General features: G+C 34.8%; 1 protein-coding gene and 1 long non-coding RNA gene across 2 annotated transcripts; both read right to left on the minus strand.

The window, feature by feature from the left end:
• Positions 1-97: 97 nt before the first annotated feature.
• LOC125677556 (uncharacterized) lies at positions 98-12,572 on the minus strand. Its single transcript, XR_008801249.1, has 5 exons — positions 9,133-12,572; positions 4,708-5,332; positions 4,563-4,604; positions 3,969-4,010; positions 98-2,740 (listed from the first exon to the last, which is right to left on the minus strand). It is a non-coding gene; the product is annotated as an uncharacterized LOC125677556 (long non-coding RNA).
• Positions 12,573-14,058: 1,486 nt separating this feature from the next.
• Positions 14,059-15,782, minus strand: LOC125677577 (uncharacterized). Its single transcript, XM_048915706.2, has 3 exons — positions 15,680-15,782; positions 14,814-14,902; positions 14,059-14,542 (listed from the first exon to the last, which is right to left on the minus strand). The coding sequence occupies exons 2-3, from the start codon at positions 14,886-14,888 to the stop codon at positions 14,345-14,347; spliced, it is 273 nt and encodes a 90-aa protein (XP_048771663.2). The 5' UTR covers positions 14,889-14,902; positions 15,680-15,782; the 3' UTR covers positions 14,059-14,344.
• Between the last annotated feature and the right edge of the window lie 1,124 nt (positions 15,783-16,906).

Raw genomic sequence — 16,906 nt, forward strand, 5'->3', positions numbered from 1 at the left:
GAAAACAGATTTGCAGTCTTTTGAATACTAAAAGTACAAATAAGTCTCCTTTGGTTAATTTTAGAAATTAAATCATGTGGTAACAAGTAAAATCTAATAGCAATCAATGACGTTTTTATTAACATAATTTTGATTATGAACAGCAGTCGGTGAATAAGAATATGAGTATTATTCTTCGATTTGCACTAGTACATTTACTACATATGGACAGACCAGCACAGACGACGGTACTATTTAGCTTTAATATATCTTTTAAATAACTGAATAGATACATAAATAAGCCTGGGCACATAAACGCTCATCAGAGCATTACAATAAATTTTTGGCCGTCAGTTTCTGGAATAAGTCTTTTGTAGAATGTTTGATTGCTCCGTCTCTGCTTGCCGTGACCGCAGTACCCGTCTCTCCAGTGGTAGTGTCCACGCATAATCCGATATACTTCCATTGGAATCCCATCATCTGACCTTTGAAGGACCAGCTGACCATTTTTCCATTTCCACGATCGAACTTTAACAAACAAAAAGTATTTGAAGGAATACGTTCTACAATGGCGGTAAAATCAAAAGCTTTTTTTCTGCTACCAGTAACATCCGGATGAAAACTAGACATTAATGATAAAACATTAAGACTGAATCCAACAAATGTCACTACATCACGCATTCATCATATCATACGATATTTTCTACAATTTTCTTTGAAAGTTTTTAGTATAACACATAATTCTCTATATTTCGATTGTACAGACATCAAAATTGGTACCGTATAAGTTTTACATATTCCAATGTGGTATAATTGCATATGAAAAAAGGTGAGGAAAACAAAGAGTGATCAATCTTACAAATGTCATAAAGAAAATAAAACCACTAATAGGGCTAACATGGACCCCTGGAAAAACCAGAGGTGGGATCAAGTGCTTAGGAGGAGTCAGGATCTCCTGTTGATCGCACACGTGTACACCCACCATGAGCCCTAAATTAGATAAACGGAGTAATTCGTAATAAAAATCAGAATGAAAAAAAAACGCCTAACAGCTTGTATAAAAATTCCAGACAATTTTTAAATCAGGTTATATTTGCAAATAAAGTCGTCATGACAATGACGACCACATAATTTGCAGAACGCTGACTTTACACAAAACTGAGTAGTCTACCTTGGTATAGAAACTGGTCTTGCGCAAAACATGTTCTCAAGTATTGAGTCAGTTGGGAGATATGAATACCATAACCAGGCAAGTGATAATGAAATATTGTTACATAGATAATTATGGTAAAAGTTGAAATATTTCCGTTTACTATAAAGTTGAGTTTGTTTAGCACCTATCATCAGTAAAACGTCCAGATATGAAAAAGGGTATGGAAGTATTTCGAGTTCACTTGTATATTAAGATTCGAGATATAAAGGAAGAAATGCATTCCTTGAATTTATTAGAGTGCAATTGTTTACGTATACATCTTATGTAAAGACTATGAAAAGCTGTCAAATATCAGTAAATAGCTGTTAGTTTCTGTATTCTGTACAGGATTTGTGAGATTGCTCACTGTTCGTTATCTTCACTCTTTCTTTTTGAAAGTTCACGCTCTTCAATGTGCCAACAATGATTTAACACAAACAATGTTGCGGACAGAGTATAACGACTGCAAAAAATGTAGGAATTTAGATTTCTCATCACTTGGAAACGTTTTATGATTAAAGCCATCTTACAAAAACCGAAATAGCGCAAAATAGATTAGATTTTGATGCATGTATGTGTTTTTGATTGTGAAGTCATTCAATTTTGTTGAAGATAGTTACTGCATGTATATTTGCATTTCATACATATCTAAGTGTTAATTCAGAAATCCATGTTACATACTATAAAGAAATGATTGTTTCCATTTTGATTACCTGTCCTGAGCCAGACGTCCCCATAGCATTAGCTATATCCTGAAGAGAGCTAAATATGTTTTCCACCGTGTTCATTGAACCTATTCAAAACAAATACTTTTTTTTTATTTTTTGCAAAATAATGATAGAATATTATATTTTCACATTACAGAAATGGTTCCAGTAAAAGTAAGGTCGACGATGCCCTCCGCTCCACTTCTTATTTCATTTCTGCTGTAGTGCACACATATGAAAACAACCTTATATCAGGTTGTATGTGTGTTTCTCGAACAAATCATTGAAATACTGACCAGTCGCAGTATAGTGCATTGTAACAGAGGAGGGGGGGGGGGGTGTGAATTTGATACCTGGCGGACACGTCATTCTATCTAAGATGATAGATAGTGACGGTTTATCCACCAGGCGTAAGAGTAAAGAACATAAATTTTTCGGATGAGAACATTAAATCCATGGAAATCACGTATCACGTTAAGCTGTGGTGCAGTAACTACTGCGACCTACAACGCTATGCCTAGGTCAAACTTAGTAATACCGGTACTTCTCCTACATATAGTGGTATATCTATAGTCGGTGACATTCGTGTGGTACCAGAGTCAAAGATCCTCAAATAGATCGACAAACAACAAATAAACAAGTGGTTTATATCTGTCATACCTATACAAGGCACAAGCAGACTATGTCATCATTTCTCGTTATATTCCTCTAAATTATCAAGTTATTGTGCATTCATTCTATACGTTTTATTCGTAGGCAAACATTTTGTGAATAGCATATGCTGATTATAATGGCTTCTTTGTGTTTTACTTACCTTTTTCATTTGGGCGGACTGAAGTTTCTTTCAATTTCGTCATTTGATCTAAACGAAAATCAATTAATTCAAATAAAGATTGAATAAGAGGAAAACATCTAGTGTTTTACAATGAAAAACCGTACCATGATTTGTTTTGAAACAGTAGTTGATACTATAATTGTACATGCAGCAAAACACCACTACTTAACTGTACAAAGAATATATATGTTTGCATATTATGACTATCTATGGTGATGGCATTGCTATTAACCAGAATGAATCAAGGGCAAGTAATGGGGCACAACACTACCTTGAGTCAATTAACGTTAACTGAAATAAGAGACTTACTGTTGCATAAAAAGTACCAGTGCATAAAAACACTTTGACCTATTTCCACAGCAGTTCACACTACACATCTCAAGGTGTTTTAATTTCATATATTTTGAAATAGTTTAATTACAAGTAACTTTAGTAAATGAACTTTGTATAGAATTAAGTGCTTACATATGTACTGTTGACCCACTCAGACCAACAGTGTTTGACTTCCAAATTTGGTCAATGAAAAGTGAAGGTAACGAACAGAGATCAATTTCATCACTACAATAAGGAATACAAAACTTCGCCAGAGGTAGGATCAGATGCCTATAAGGGGAGTAACCATCTCTTTCGGGTCACACCTTGAACTCTCTATCTTGATTCGTGGTCAAATTCAGTATGTAAAGAATATTTCAAAATCATCTATAGTTCTAAGTCTTGATCGCAAGACTTATGTACAATTATCAAACTCACATTGTATCTTTATTGAATGCTTACACGTTAATATAAGATCTAATTCAGCCATGCTTATGATAATCTCATCCCCATACTGCCATTGCTCATTTCCTGCTAAAACTCTGGCCACTTGTAAATTTTAGAGATCACAACTACTTTACTTGATGTGTGGTGAACAGAGAATATCAACTTGACCTTTTAATCTTTACAGCAAACAGGATCAGTCTTCCCTTACCCTCATTATGAAGTTTATAACTACATGTATTTCTCTGGTTTTCACACATTTCATCTTAGAATGATGACATGCTGTATTCTATTAAACTGGTGATCATTTTTGTGTTATTATACATTCCATAAATAGCAGCTTATTATAAGCCTTGAAGGGGGATTCTATAATGCAGTTTTGACTACTAGTATTTGTAGACAAATGTAACACAATGGTGTGCCGATTTCTGTATTTAACACTCTCTCAATGGTCACGTATTTGTCAAATAATATTACACTTATTCTAGCAATACTTCACCTTTTACTTCTTTTACTGTCTATGCATTCTCTTCTACTCTTCCTGCAAATAAACATGGTATACTATAACAAATATTCTTCATTCCTTCATAACATTCATGTATATGAGATATTGTAGATTTAGCCGAGAATATGTTTGATAGGGACTGTTCTTTTAAAGCCAAATTGCATTGCTAGAGAAAGTTATTAGAATATTAACAAAAATCGTACAATAAGTAACAATGGTCATTTCATAATTTCTATAAAGAATTGAAAAAAGGAGAAGTAAGCGTCCCCTGTCGATGATTTGTTTTTGTTTGTTATAGTCATATATGTCTGTTACTTCTATACATGCGGATATGAAAAAGAGACGATAACAAATAGTGATCAATCTCATGAATCCTATAAAGAATACAAAATTATGAGTGGGGCAAACACGGACCTCTGAACATACCAGAGGTGGGATCAGGTGGTTAGAGGGGGTAAACATCCCCTGTTGACCGGTCACACCCGCCGTGAGTACTGTATGTGTTACAGATTGCATGTCTGTCACAGTTGTTTGTGTATACTTGTTACAGTTGTATCTGCGTGTTCTGTATCTGTAGTGCTTCCTTACCAAAACATTCCTCTACTTTCATTGCTGTATCTTCTACTCTCCCTGCAGAAACAAAGAAAACAGAACATAACGCGAATCAATCATTTTAATTTGTCTAAAGTGGATGTCAAGTAATTAGAAATTCATTGCAAAAAGCATTACTTACGCTCCAGGTTGACAACCATTGTTTTCGTAGTCTGGTCTTCTTGGGCTTGTTTTTTAAGTTCCGCATAGTATATTTGATCCCGTTCAGGGTCCATTGTTTCGTATCGGAGTGAATCTACTTCTTGTTCATACTTGTTGCCGTTATTGAGGAAAGTATCCAGATGAACAACTGCCGATCTGACGGTGGACCAGATCGTAGTAAATTCAGCATTCGACAGAGCGGGACTCGACGAATGTACACAGTTATTTCGAGCCAAACGAATTCTTTCTATGTTGGCTGAGGTAGATGTGTCACCCGGGTTTGGATCACAGCCCTATCCATTATTGTGTGGTCGAATGCTGGTAATATTTCTCAGAAGAACATACAATAGCGAAAAATCCATGTCCTCATAATTCCCAGTGTAGTTGCCATTGGTTGGAGAAATGACAGCTATTTAAGGTGCTGTGAGGCGGGGTAGCTTTTTTGCTTTTAGTTTGAGGACTTGTGAAAAAGTATGTGGAGGGATATCCTGACGTAAGACATCGCGTAATTGGTCCGTGCATGGACCCAATAGCAGACGACATGCTCGGTTGGCGTTTGTTGTTTCTGGAGTTGATGAGTAATTACGGCTACCCATGACGTCAATCTATAATCATTGATAGGAAACATAAATGTGAATATCTAATTTATTGATGAGTGAGTGAAATGACTGATTTGCATCCACTACAAATTTGAAACGTGAAGTACACGCTGAATGCCCCCATCGATTTGTGGCGCTCTGGCATACGTTGTGGGTTTACCTCTGCAAGGCATTCAGATGCACAAAGAATCAAATGATGCATTCATATAGTGCAATATATGCGATCATGTTTAATACAATTGACAACTATGCACATTGTCAAATTGAGATATTGTTGACAATCGCCAACAACCAGATGTATTGAAATGTTTTAATTATAGCTGAACTTTCATTTATAGTCTTTGGAAGAAGATTTTTAAAGATTTTCCCTCTATATTTGTATGTAAAACTTTGATCCCCAATTGTCGCCCCACCCTACCCCCGGGGCCGTGAGGTTAACAGACTTGAATCTGTATTATGCCATGAAGCTTTTATGCAAATGTCTTCTCTGGTCCAATGGTTCTTAGGGAGATTTTCAAAGATTTTCTCTATAAACTTGTATGTAAAACTTTGATCCTATTTAACAAACGTGAATCTGCACTCTGTAAACTTCTATGGCCTAATAATTTTTGAAAAGAAGATTTTAAAAGATTTTCTCTATAAACTTGTATGTAAAACTTTGATGCTCTATAGTGACCCCATCCTACCCCCAGGGACCATGGTTTTGACAAACTTGAAGCTGTACTATATCAGGAAGCTTGCATGTAAATGTAAACTTTTCGGGCTCGGTAGAACTTTCTTGAGAAGATTTTTTAAAGATGTTCCATATATACATGTACATTTCTATATACAATTATGATCCCCTATTGTGGCCCCATCCTACCACCAGAGGCCATACTCTGACCGAACTTGAATCTGCTTTATACCAGGAAGCGTTCAGGTAAATATCTAATTTTATGGCCCAGGGGTTCTTGAGAACAATACTTTTAAAGATTGTTCGTATATATTAGCATGTAAAAATTCGATCCCATATTGTGCCGCCACCCTACCCCTGGATGTTATGAATTTAACACACTTGCATCTCCACGATGTCAGAAAGCTTTCGGGTAATTTTCAGTTTTTCTCGCCCAGTTCTTCTTGCGAAAAAAGGCGAAGATAACGAACAGTGATCAATCTCATAACTCCTACAAGTAATAAATAATAAAGAGTTGGGAAAATACGGGAATATAGCAGAGGTGGGATCAGGTGCCAAGGAGGAGTAAGCATTCCCTGCCGACCGGTCACACCCGCCTTGAGCCCAATCTCTTGATTAATAAAATGGAGTTATCCATAGTCAAAATCAGTGTGCCAAGAACGGCCTAACAATTGGCATGAAACACGTCAGATACATGTATATACACATCATATGTAGGTGTTAATGGAATATTGCTACATTGATATGGCAAGTTGACAATGGAGAAGCTGAGTTGTTTTCATCAAGCTAAATTGTTAGTTTGCCGTTAATATGACCCCTACCTTTTTGCATTTTTGAACATTATCTCCCCTTTAAAGGGAAAGTGGTCCTTTATTTGCACATAATTGAATTCCCTACACCCAAGGATGGTTTGTACCAACTGTGGTTAAAATTGGTCCTGTGGTTCTGGAGAAGAGGTCGAAAGTATGAAAAGTTCACAGACGGACGGACAGACGAGGGACAACGGATGATCACAGACCTCTTGGGGATCCGGGTTAGAATATGTCCTCAGTACCCCTTGATTGTGTCGTAAAAGGCGACTAAATGGGGCGGTCCTTCGGATGACACCGCAAAAACCGAGGTCCAGTGTCACAGCAGGTTTGGCACGATAAAGACCCCCCCCCCTGTTCAAAGGCCGTAAACGCTTAGGATAAGCCTAAATTTTGCAGCCCTTCACCGGCAATGGTGACGTCTCCATATGGGTGAAAATTTCTCGAGAGAGACGTTAAACAATAGGACATTAAGGCCAGATGATATAAACAAACCTTTTGCACTGAAGAGTTCCCATGGTAAAAAAAATAGTTTGGTTGGTTTTGTTTTCTCATTTATAGTTGTTTGGAACTTTCTGTGTTTTAAGAGCAGGAGGGGGGGGGGTCAGTAAACAATGTAAACAATTATGGTGCCAGAATCATTCAGGAGGAAATAATCAGGAAAAACTTTTGGTAAAAAACGTCATCAAAGGTTACAGAATGCTACAAAAGGTTATGCATTATCCCTTGGACGTAAGATAGTGAATGTTGATGTGATCGAGGAGAAGTTGGATGAATCAAGAAAAAATTGTTCGACTGGTGATAATTCACAAGAATGCCTAGGAAATGAAGATACATATCCATCTGATGTATCAGAGAGTGAAGAATCGGAAGAAGAGCATGATGAGATGATTTGATGGAGCAGTGGGAGACGAGTTGTGGAACTTGGAATTCTAGTGGACAATTTGGAAAAAGGTTGTACTGCGTGTGGTAGACCACTAGATTTAACAACGCATAAGACATTGTGAGGACGAAAAACGGTATGGACTTGGATCATTGCTATATATATGAGATGTCAGCAGGAAGCATACAGCCATCTTTTTCCTGTTTCTACTGGGAAACGTCACAATGCAGAAACTAACGTAAAATGGCACATCAAAGAGATCCTGTATTAGGCATTTCTTTATTTTTTCAGAGATAAATAGCAAAGGAAAATCAAGAGTGACAAAACAAAAACATTAAAAAAAAAAAAAAAAAAACTATAAAATCATAAATGCCATTGTAAATTATTTTCAGAAGTTGTAAAATTTTACTCTTATATTATGGGAGATAACTCTTCTTTGTCTTTAGAGAACCAACCAATGTGATTTTTACAATTTTGATTCTACTCAGAAAATTCACCCCGTGTGGTATATGATTTTAAAGTTAATATTACACTTTAAACATTAAATCAACATATTATGAAAAAAAAATTTAATTTGTAAACCTTTACTGAGGGTACAATGTCCATATATGTAATTTTATTGAAGCAGCAATTGATATTTTCCAAGTGTAAAATTTGTAATGCATTGATATTTTACATGTTATGTTGTAAATCTAATATCAGTACACTCTGTTCTCCCTGACAACCATTTTTTTAGGCATAGAAAAGGTAAACAAATGAAGAATAAACTAATTTACCATGATAACTATTGTTTTGTACTTTTTTGGAAATACGGAAAATATTTCATTCTCCAAGTCAAAGGGGAAAAGAATTCAAGGAATTATCCACTTTTATAAAAGAATGACATCATATAAAGTATCTTCGAAAGAAAAAAATTGTTTGTATCATCTGCCCTTAATCAATCAAAAAACCTCACTTGAGGTTTCAACTCAGGTGAGCTAAAAAGTAAACTACTTCCAGGCAGTATAACTGTGTGTTAGAATGTACGAGAAGGCCACCATTCAAGGTTACTTTTATTAATGGTGTATTAGTATCATTTCTGCATGGTTCATGAGGCAAGTCGAAGTGAAGTACACACATGAGTATTAACGAACAGACAAGCTAATGCACAGCTGTCACGGAATGATCTACTCCTACATTGTATACACATGCAGCTGTATGAGAAAATAAGCAAAAATGATCAGTTTCTGCGACAATTTCTTGGTCAGAATTTCCGTTTCGATTGTTTTCTGTCATATTACTTAGGCAGTCCAACTTCAGAACAATGACATATTTTTCGAAGTATTTATTATTTATTACGCTGTATGACTTATCCAATGAAAATGAGTAAACACTATTATATATTTATCCAAAAAGATCGACACGCCTTTATTATCACTTACTAAAATAAAAATCAACTTACCAGCGCTCTTTCGTTCTGTTTACAGCATTAGGATCAGTAAACACTGTTGCAATGCGCATGAATGATTACATATGACAATGAGTTTGAACTTTCGGTTTCGGATGTATCGGAGTATTTATAGGAGGGTTAGTTTTGAGGTATTATAAGTCACCTTTGTCTATGTTTTTCTAAAAGATTGAGATTCCCATGAGCTATTTATATCAGGCTATATATAAATATGAAACATACAATGCGTAGAATCTTTAACATGTATTTTCACATACTTAGTAGACTAATTGAATATTGAAAGATGTGTTATTTCCAAAAACATTTGGAAAATGAAAGTAGGTTCCAAAAATCATAATAGACGGAGATGGGTGATTTGTTATGATACTTAATTCCATCTAAAACTTTACGTTCGAACTTAAATTTAAATTCCCACTCTAACAATGTTTTCTTTACTGGATCTATTTTTAAAAAATACTCATTCTATTTAAATGTTATTTCACAGGTACTATATACTGTCATGTGCATATGAATCACTGATCAAAATTATTATGAAACGGACAATTAGATTGTCAATTTTTTTAGACGATGTGCCCCTTCCTCGTGATAAACATGTACGAAAAAGCTTAAATATATCAGAATAGTGAACTGTGGAGCAGTATATCTACACCAAGTTTGATACGTAATTAACACTACAAATTACATGTCTATTGTTTACTGTTCAAAGTGTAAACCAATCTAATTTAACATATATTTAAAACATTTTCGCTTGTTCTGTTGAAGGTACAGGTCGTCCTAAAACTTTGACAATCTATTTGTTCATGCCAATGACGTATAATTTTTGTACACGATTTTATGACATTGCATCTACTTTGTGGATCTGACATTTTAAGTGCCGGGGGTTGTTGGAATATATGTGTATAGATGGGGGCGGGGAGGGGGGGGGGGGGTAGATGAATTATTGTGTCACTAGGCGTCACCTCATTATAAAACTTCTTGTCTTTGATTTTTAAAAAAATGCATTAAAATACACAAAGAAGTCAAAACCTAGGAAGGATATGTAAAATCTCTCTCTCACTCTCTCTCTCTCATTTTTTTTCGTCATGGCTGACCAAAATAACTGTCGATTTTTTTTCAGATAATTTAGACACAGTCGCTGTCAAATGCAGCATATCATTGTTTTTCTCCGCCAATCGTTTTGACTGGGGTTTGTAGTCGGTTTGCTTTGTATTTACCTTTAAATATATGAATAGTGTCTGTTATTGTAGTAAACTAGTGTGACGGGGTGGGCGTTTAACGCACCTGTTAAGTTTGTTCTGAGGATTGTTTGTGGTGACACTCTGAAATCGACGTGGATAACTGAATACCGTCTGACATGTCTAACACATCACTTTTTGTCTTTATTTTCTATAGAGTCTGTCATATATACCGTTAAACTCCACTGACAGGGACCAGAGGGCGCATTGTCACTAATTATTGATACGTGTATGTACACTCTTTAGTGGCTTAATCAGTCCTATCAATAGCTGGTACACGTACTAAATGAAGGAAATAAAAAAAAATCGGTTTTACGAAATGCCATAGTGCTTCGTTTGACAAGCTACCCGGGCCTGTTTCTTTCACATTATCATTTGTTTTATTATAATATGTAATATACTGTAAGTTACTGTAGATATGTATCTCTCTCTGCGGAAAATATTGGGAGTGACGCTCTGGTTAGTCCGTACTCTTTCTCAAACTCAGTGTTTTCCCAGAGAGCTAAGGATCCGCAGCTGATGTTATACTGCGTGTTTCAATGGACATGGATACGAATTTTGATCGATATAATCATTTTTCTTTATTTCATTTTTTTTTTTTTTTTTTTTTTTTTTTGATTAAAGAAAGACATATTTTTTATAAATAACTTAGTGAATTTAAAATATTTTTACATAGGATATACTTTGTATTTAGATAAGCTTAAAACCCGTTTCTAAAACGGTATTTCAAAACAAGGCAACATCATATCTAGCAATAATAGCATTGGGGTTTTCCATTTTCTTTAAATAGATGTGATGAATTTAGCAATACACCTGCCAAGGTGAAGGGCGTGATATAGAAGGTATAAGGTGGTGGATGCAGGATATTTCTGCGCATGCATACACTCGCTCCTTAGTACGAAAATTGTAAAAACATCAGGCATGTTATAAATGAAGTTACATTCATATCTTAATTAAGAATAAGAAGCGTCTTAAGATTTAGGGCACTTCTTAAATCTAAGTAATTTAAGAAAGTTCCTATAAGTTAGGACAGGCTCTGGCTTAAGACTGTCTGAGGCAAAAGTGGTCGCGCCCATTGTACATCATTCAAAAGCAACTCCATGCTTCGGCAGGTAAACTTGATGACGCTTTGTCTCGATCAATAGTTAGTCTCTGTTTATGTAAAATTTATACGGTGCCAATTTTGCACTAGATGCGCATTTCGACAAATAATGCCTCTTCAGTGCTTCAGTGATGCTCAACCGACATTTTTAAAATCCGAAATAACAATAAACTTTAAAAGCTATTTTAGGCGGGTAAAGAGTGTCAAAAAGTGGAGTCTAATTTTATCTAACTCCAAGCGTTCCTTCTCAATCTCTAGCATTGCTCGCATGAGTGAAAGCTTTCTCTCCTCAATGTTCAATAATTTCTTCTCACAAAATCACCGCTGTCGTGTTCCGTCTTCCTTTTCTTTGACGGCCCGGGTTCAGCAGACAGATCGCGTGATACTAGCGAATCACAAAGCGGCACAACACTAGAACTGCAAAATCATGATTTTTTTAATTGTATCAACACCATGTGGTTTCTACAGATGTCCAGGTTGTACCTGCACATTAATCTACTTTCCAAGAAATATCCATGGTTATAATTCATTCGACATTCACACAACTGCACATGTTTGTGAAATCAAAATATATATATGGTAAGATGTTCATAAATAATACATAATATATTTACATATACTATTGAACCTCACTAAAGCTGAGAGAGAGAGAGAGAGAGAGAGAGAGAGAGAGAGAGAGAGAGAGCTTGCATGTACATGTCAGCGTACAGACACCCAGGTGTTATATATATTGACCTCACAGGTGTCGATACTGCCATCACGCCAGTAATGAGAGTAGTCCCAACTATTCCAATAGTTTTCCTGGGTAGAATTTAATGCCTGAAATGAATGCTTCCCGCTGATTTTGTGCAGCCTTCTTTTTCGTCTCGCTCATATATGAGGGTCATTTCTTTTTCACTTCTCCGACTGCCCTATTGTGGTCAATGTTATTTGCCTCGTTAATTTCCTCACAAATTCACTTCCACCCCCCTTTCTTCGAAGTATATGTAGAAACGTCCGAAAACTGAAAAAAAAATTCTCCACTTCATCAAGTAATATTTCAATTTTCAAAACTTGGGACATTTCTTTTGACTTATCCTGCTGGGTGTTTTCGTTTTGAACCCGAATTGTCAATGAATAAGAGTTCCACGGAGAAAATTGGCGAGATTTATAAATGTAATATATAATGTCTTGTCAAACTCAAATGATTTCTTAGAAAATTGATATTGAGTTCAAAATTATATTTGATTTTCACTCTTTCAAATATTTTTATTACGACGTTTATTCTAACGTGTAGCATCAAATGGCAAAAATGACAACTGGTTCCTGGAAATGGTTTAAACTTTCGTACTTATAATTCTTCATGGCTTAATACATCTTAGGATACTCTCAATATAACTTTGATAAACACTTGAGATAATCTTAGCCAGATGATCTTCAAATTTTCCTTAAGATATGCTTTAAGAACTTTCTTATGAACAATCTTAGGAAATGTTCGTAAGGGTGCCTCCTGATCTTTAAATTTTCTACATAACTTTTATGATGAATTGCAAATTCGGACACAAATGTTGGGGTGTGTGTAGTTATAGCGTCATTAATAGTCAGAAGGCACAAATTTTGACCTTTTCCTCAACCTTTATATCTATTTGAATAAAAACCTTATAGAAATAGCAGTTAAAATCCACGAGAAATCTACTATGATATAAATCAAAATCTCTTATAAACACACTGTAAAAAATGTTCATCACATACATGTACCACTTTTGTGTCAGTGGAGATCTTCTCACATTTAAAATGCTAATGAATTTTAAACATCGGATTATTTCTGTTAGATTTATCAGGTATACTTTGAATAACCAAAAAAGAATAATTTGGTTTTTTTTTAAAGTGAAATCAACATCTATATGTCTTAGATATTCACAATCAAGAAAAACAAATCGGGAGAGGGTTCCATTTTTAGATAATAGAGATTGGGAGTTGTACGTGCAATTCCTGGACGAAATTTTCCATAGAGCTTACTATAAATTCATATATTCTACGTGTGCAGTATTTATTTCTTAATTCCCACAGCCATTTTACATTTTTAAGAAACCGTCATATAAACACACTGTATATCTAACCAAGAAAACCCCTGCATCATAAAGTGTCATGGAAGCGCAGCAGTAATTGGAGATTCCTTTTGATACATGTATTAGGATCACTCCAGAATCACAGACAGCGCTTTGAAACGGTGAGAAAATGCGTTACAACAGGCGGCATGTTCCTTTATTTCGGTCAACAATGCATATCTCCCTTGTATGCACAGGTGTACATTTAAGTGCAAATCTATAATCTCTGACTGCAACAGCTGACGGAACTTGATTATTGTCAGAATAATGCATTCACCAACGTTCTGTCAAATTCCGTGAGTCACTGGTTCGGTGCAATCACGGTGATCCAGAAATGGTTTCAGATCATGTGACCAATTTCTCTATTAGTGATATAATTTATGGCATTGACATACGACATATGTTACGTAATTAAGCAGTCGTTACATCTGTTGAATGTAACAAGTCTGAAGCAAATCCCGCGCTTTTGGACTCGTTTCTAAATGATTCAACAGCATTTGTTAACTTCATGTATTTTATTCAAATGAATGATGTACAATATTCAGAATACATATTACACCGAGACGAAATAATAAAAAAAAAAAAAAGAAATGCATACATAATGTTAATAAGAAATAGTATGAGAATCATGATATACATATAGAATTAAGAGAAAAATTAAAATCTATGCAGGGCCAAATACACACAAAGAAGCATTCAACATACTACACAACCCAAGATATTTAATATCATTTATAGTACCGGTATATCAAAGACAACATGTAAATAAAGTCATCAGAGTCTTATAACGCTTTCCTGGCGGCCAGTCTCTGGAACAAATCCCTCATGGAATGCTCGATCGCTCCGCCTTTGCTCTGTTTAATGGCAGTGGTTGTCTCTCCCGTGGATTTATCCACACACACCCCTATGTACTTCCACTCGAATCCCATCAACTGGCCTTTAAAGGTCCAGGTGACAATCTTTCCATCGCCACGATCAATCTGTATTACATAAGAAAAAACAAATGATAAGTACATTTGTGATCAGCAAAATAAGCATTTGATTAATACAATCATTTCCAGGGCTACGTGTAAGAGAGTGGTATAGGTAACATTATATAGACTCCTAATTACACGCATTAACATCCTTTTCCTGCTTTGTAAAATGTGTAACTTTTTATCAAATTCATTCCATTTTGTCTATTTCTACTTTAACGACTTAGTACTTACCTGCCCATTTAGTCTATTTCTACTTTCACGACTTAATACTTACCTGTCCTGATCCTGAGGTTCCAAGAGCATTGGCAACATCCTCAGCGGATTTCAAGAAGTTTCCAAACTTGTCCATGATGATTTCTATATCTACAGAGTATTCAAAACAAAAACAAAAATTACACAACAAATATAATACACATAAGACTGATGTCGTTGTACAGAATTCCTCCCATATTCTCCTCCGGAATAACAGATCACTTAAGGAGTGAAGTTTTTCATAGTATATAATGGCTTTCCTAAAATCGGCATTAGTTTTGCCACAGTTGGACCCCTACCGCTCATGTCTACTTTGTTTCCCAATTTTCATTAAATTGTACCATCAAATGTTGTTGTCGTTTATTAGTCAACAGCTAATACAGCTTATAAAAATAAATTGATATGACCATAGATCTAGATATTTGATCTCGCTCGCATGGATATAAAACAGAGTAACGGATAGTTCATAGTCAACATCATGATATTTGATTTCCATGAAATCCGAAAAAGAATAATCAACGGGCAAATTTTGACTTATATGGGATCATAGAAATTAGCACAATTCATTTTTCTCAACAGAATAAAGGAATTTTTTCTGCATCGATTTTGGTCCATAAAAGCGATCGTTACTTTCTAATTACGTTCAACATTTCGACCACAATTTTGACTTTAAACAAAATGCTTTGATTTTGCATGGTTCGAGAGAAGACGAGCAATTTGATATAAAATATATGCAAATATTTTCACAGATAGAGAGGGAAAAAATTAATATTTCTTTAGACTAAATACCTTTACAAATTTCGGTCGCAAAATTTAAAAAAAATAATGATTATGATTTCAAAAATTCTTAGTTATGAAATTGTCACTTTTTATTATATTGTTACGTACCTTTATGTCGAATTCAGCTTGATAGCACAACATCAACAACCTTCCCCCATTATATACCCGACCCATGTTGTACGAATGAGTATTCCAGTTACTATTTATAGATCGCTTGTGGTCTGAAAGTAACTGACGGTATTTTCTAGATGCCATATATAGATTTAAATATTGCTGAGTCATTCATTCATGTATAACGGGAAAACGCGAGAATAACTCTCCTAGGACCAGCTACAGAACAGAAAATATTAATAACAAAAATGAATAATATAAATAAAAGAAATTTAAAAAGAGCTAAAAGACGATAAAGGGGGGCAAACAGATAGAGTTCAGTTTCAAGGTGGTGGAAAATAGGAGCTTTTATTGTCACGTGTTTACATTAACTGAATATTTCCTCTTATATTTCTATTGAAACTGACATTGCTTTGATCTGCGTTAATCAATGTAAGTTTTTTTGTTTGTTTGTTTATATATATATAATTTATTATTTCTTCTTTTTTTTTTTTTGGTCACATACACTGTACATACATATAGTAACCTCTCACACTGATTCATTCATTCTTTAATAAAATTATTAAATCTGTGATTACTTGCTGTACAAAATAAAACAAAAACCCGAAAAACAACAAAAACAAATACACCAAAAATCAAAAACAAGCAAGCACAAGTAAAAAGTAGCTAGTAAAACACAGATAAGTCAAAAATAAACTTCCATCTTATCCACATTTTATCAAAGCTGTACATTTTTAACTTTTGGATTGCAGCATGATTTTCTACATGGTATATTTTTACCTTAGATGACATAATAATCCAACCAAGTTTGGTTCTTTATTCTGCATTAAACAAGTAAATATGTATTGTTTGACATAAAGGGTTATAAAATTAATAAGTGTGTTATCAAAAGACAATGAAATTTCACCTAATATGATTAGACACATTAAAACCAACTCTTTCTGAAGTCTTTCTATATACATGTATATGAAGACTCAACTCATTCCACAATGTTTAGATTATATCACATGAAGTAAAAATATGTGTCATTGTTCCTACATGTTTTGTACAAAATCTTCAGCAGTCATATGTTTAAACATTAATTCTTTTAAGATGTTACCCAACAGGAAGGCTTCTATGTAATAATTCTAAACTGTAGCCATTGGGTTGGAAATTCAGTTGTTGTTTTAAAATAAATCGTAAACACGCTTTGCACAGAAAACTCATCTACTCCATGTGGAGTTA

This window comes from Ostrea edulis, chromosome 3 (assembly GCF_947568905.1).
Source record: "Ostrea edulis chromosome 3, xbOstEdul1.1, whole genome shotgun sequence".
Taxonomy (NCBI): Eukaryota; Metazoa; Mollusca; class Bivalvia; order Ostreida; family Ostreidae; genus Ostrea; species Ostrea edulis.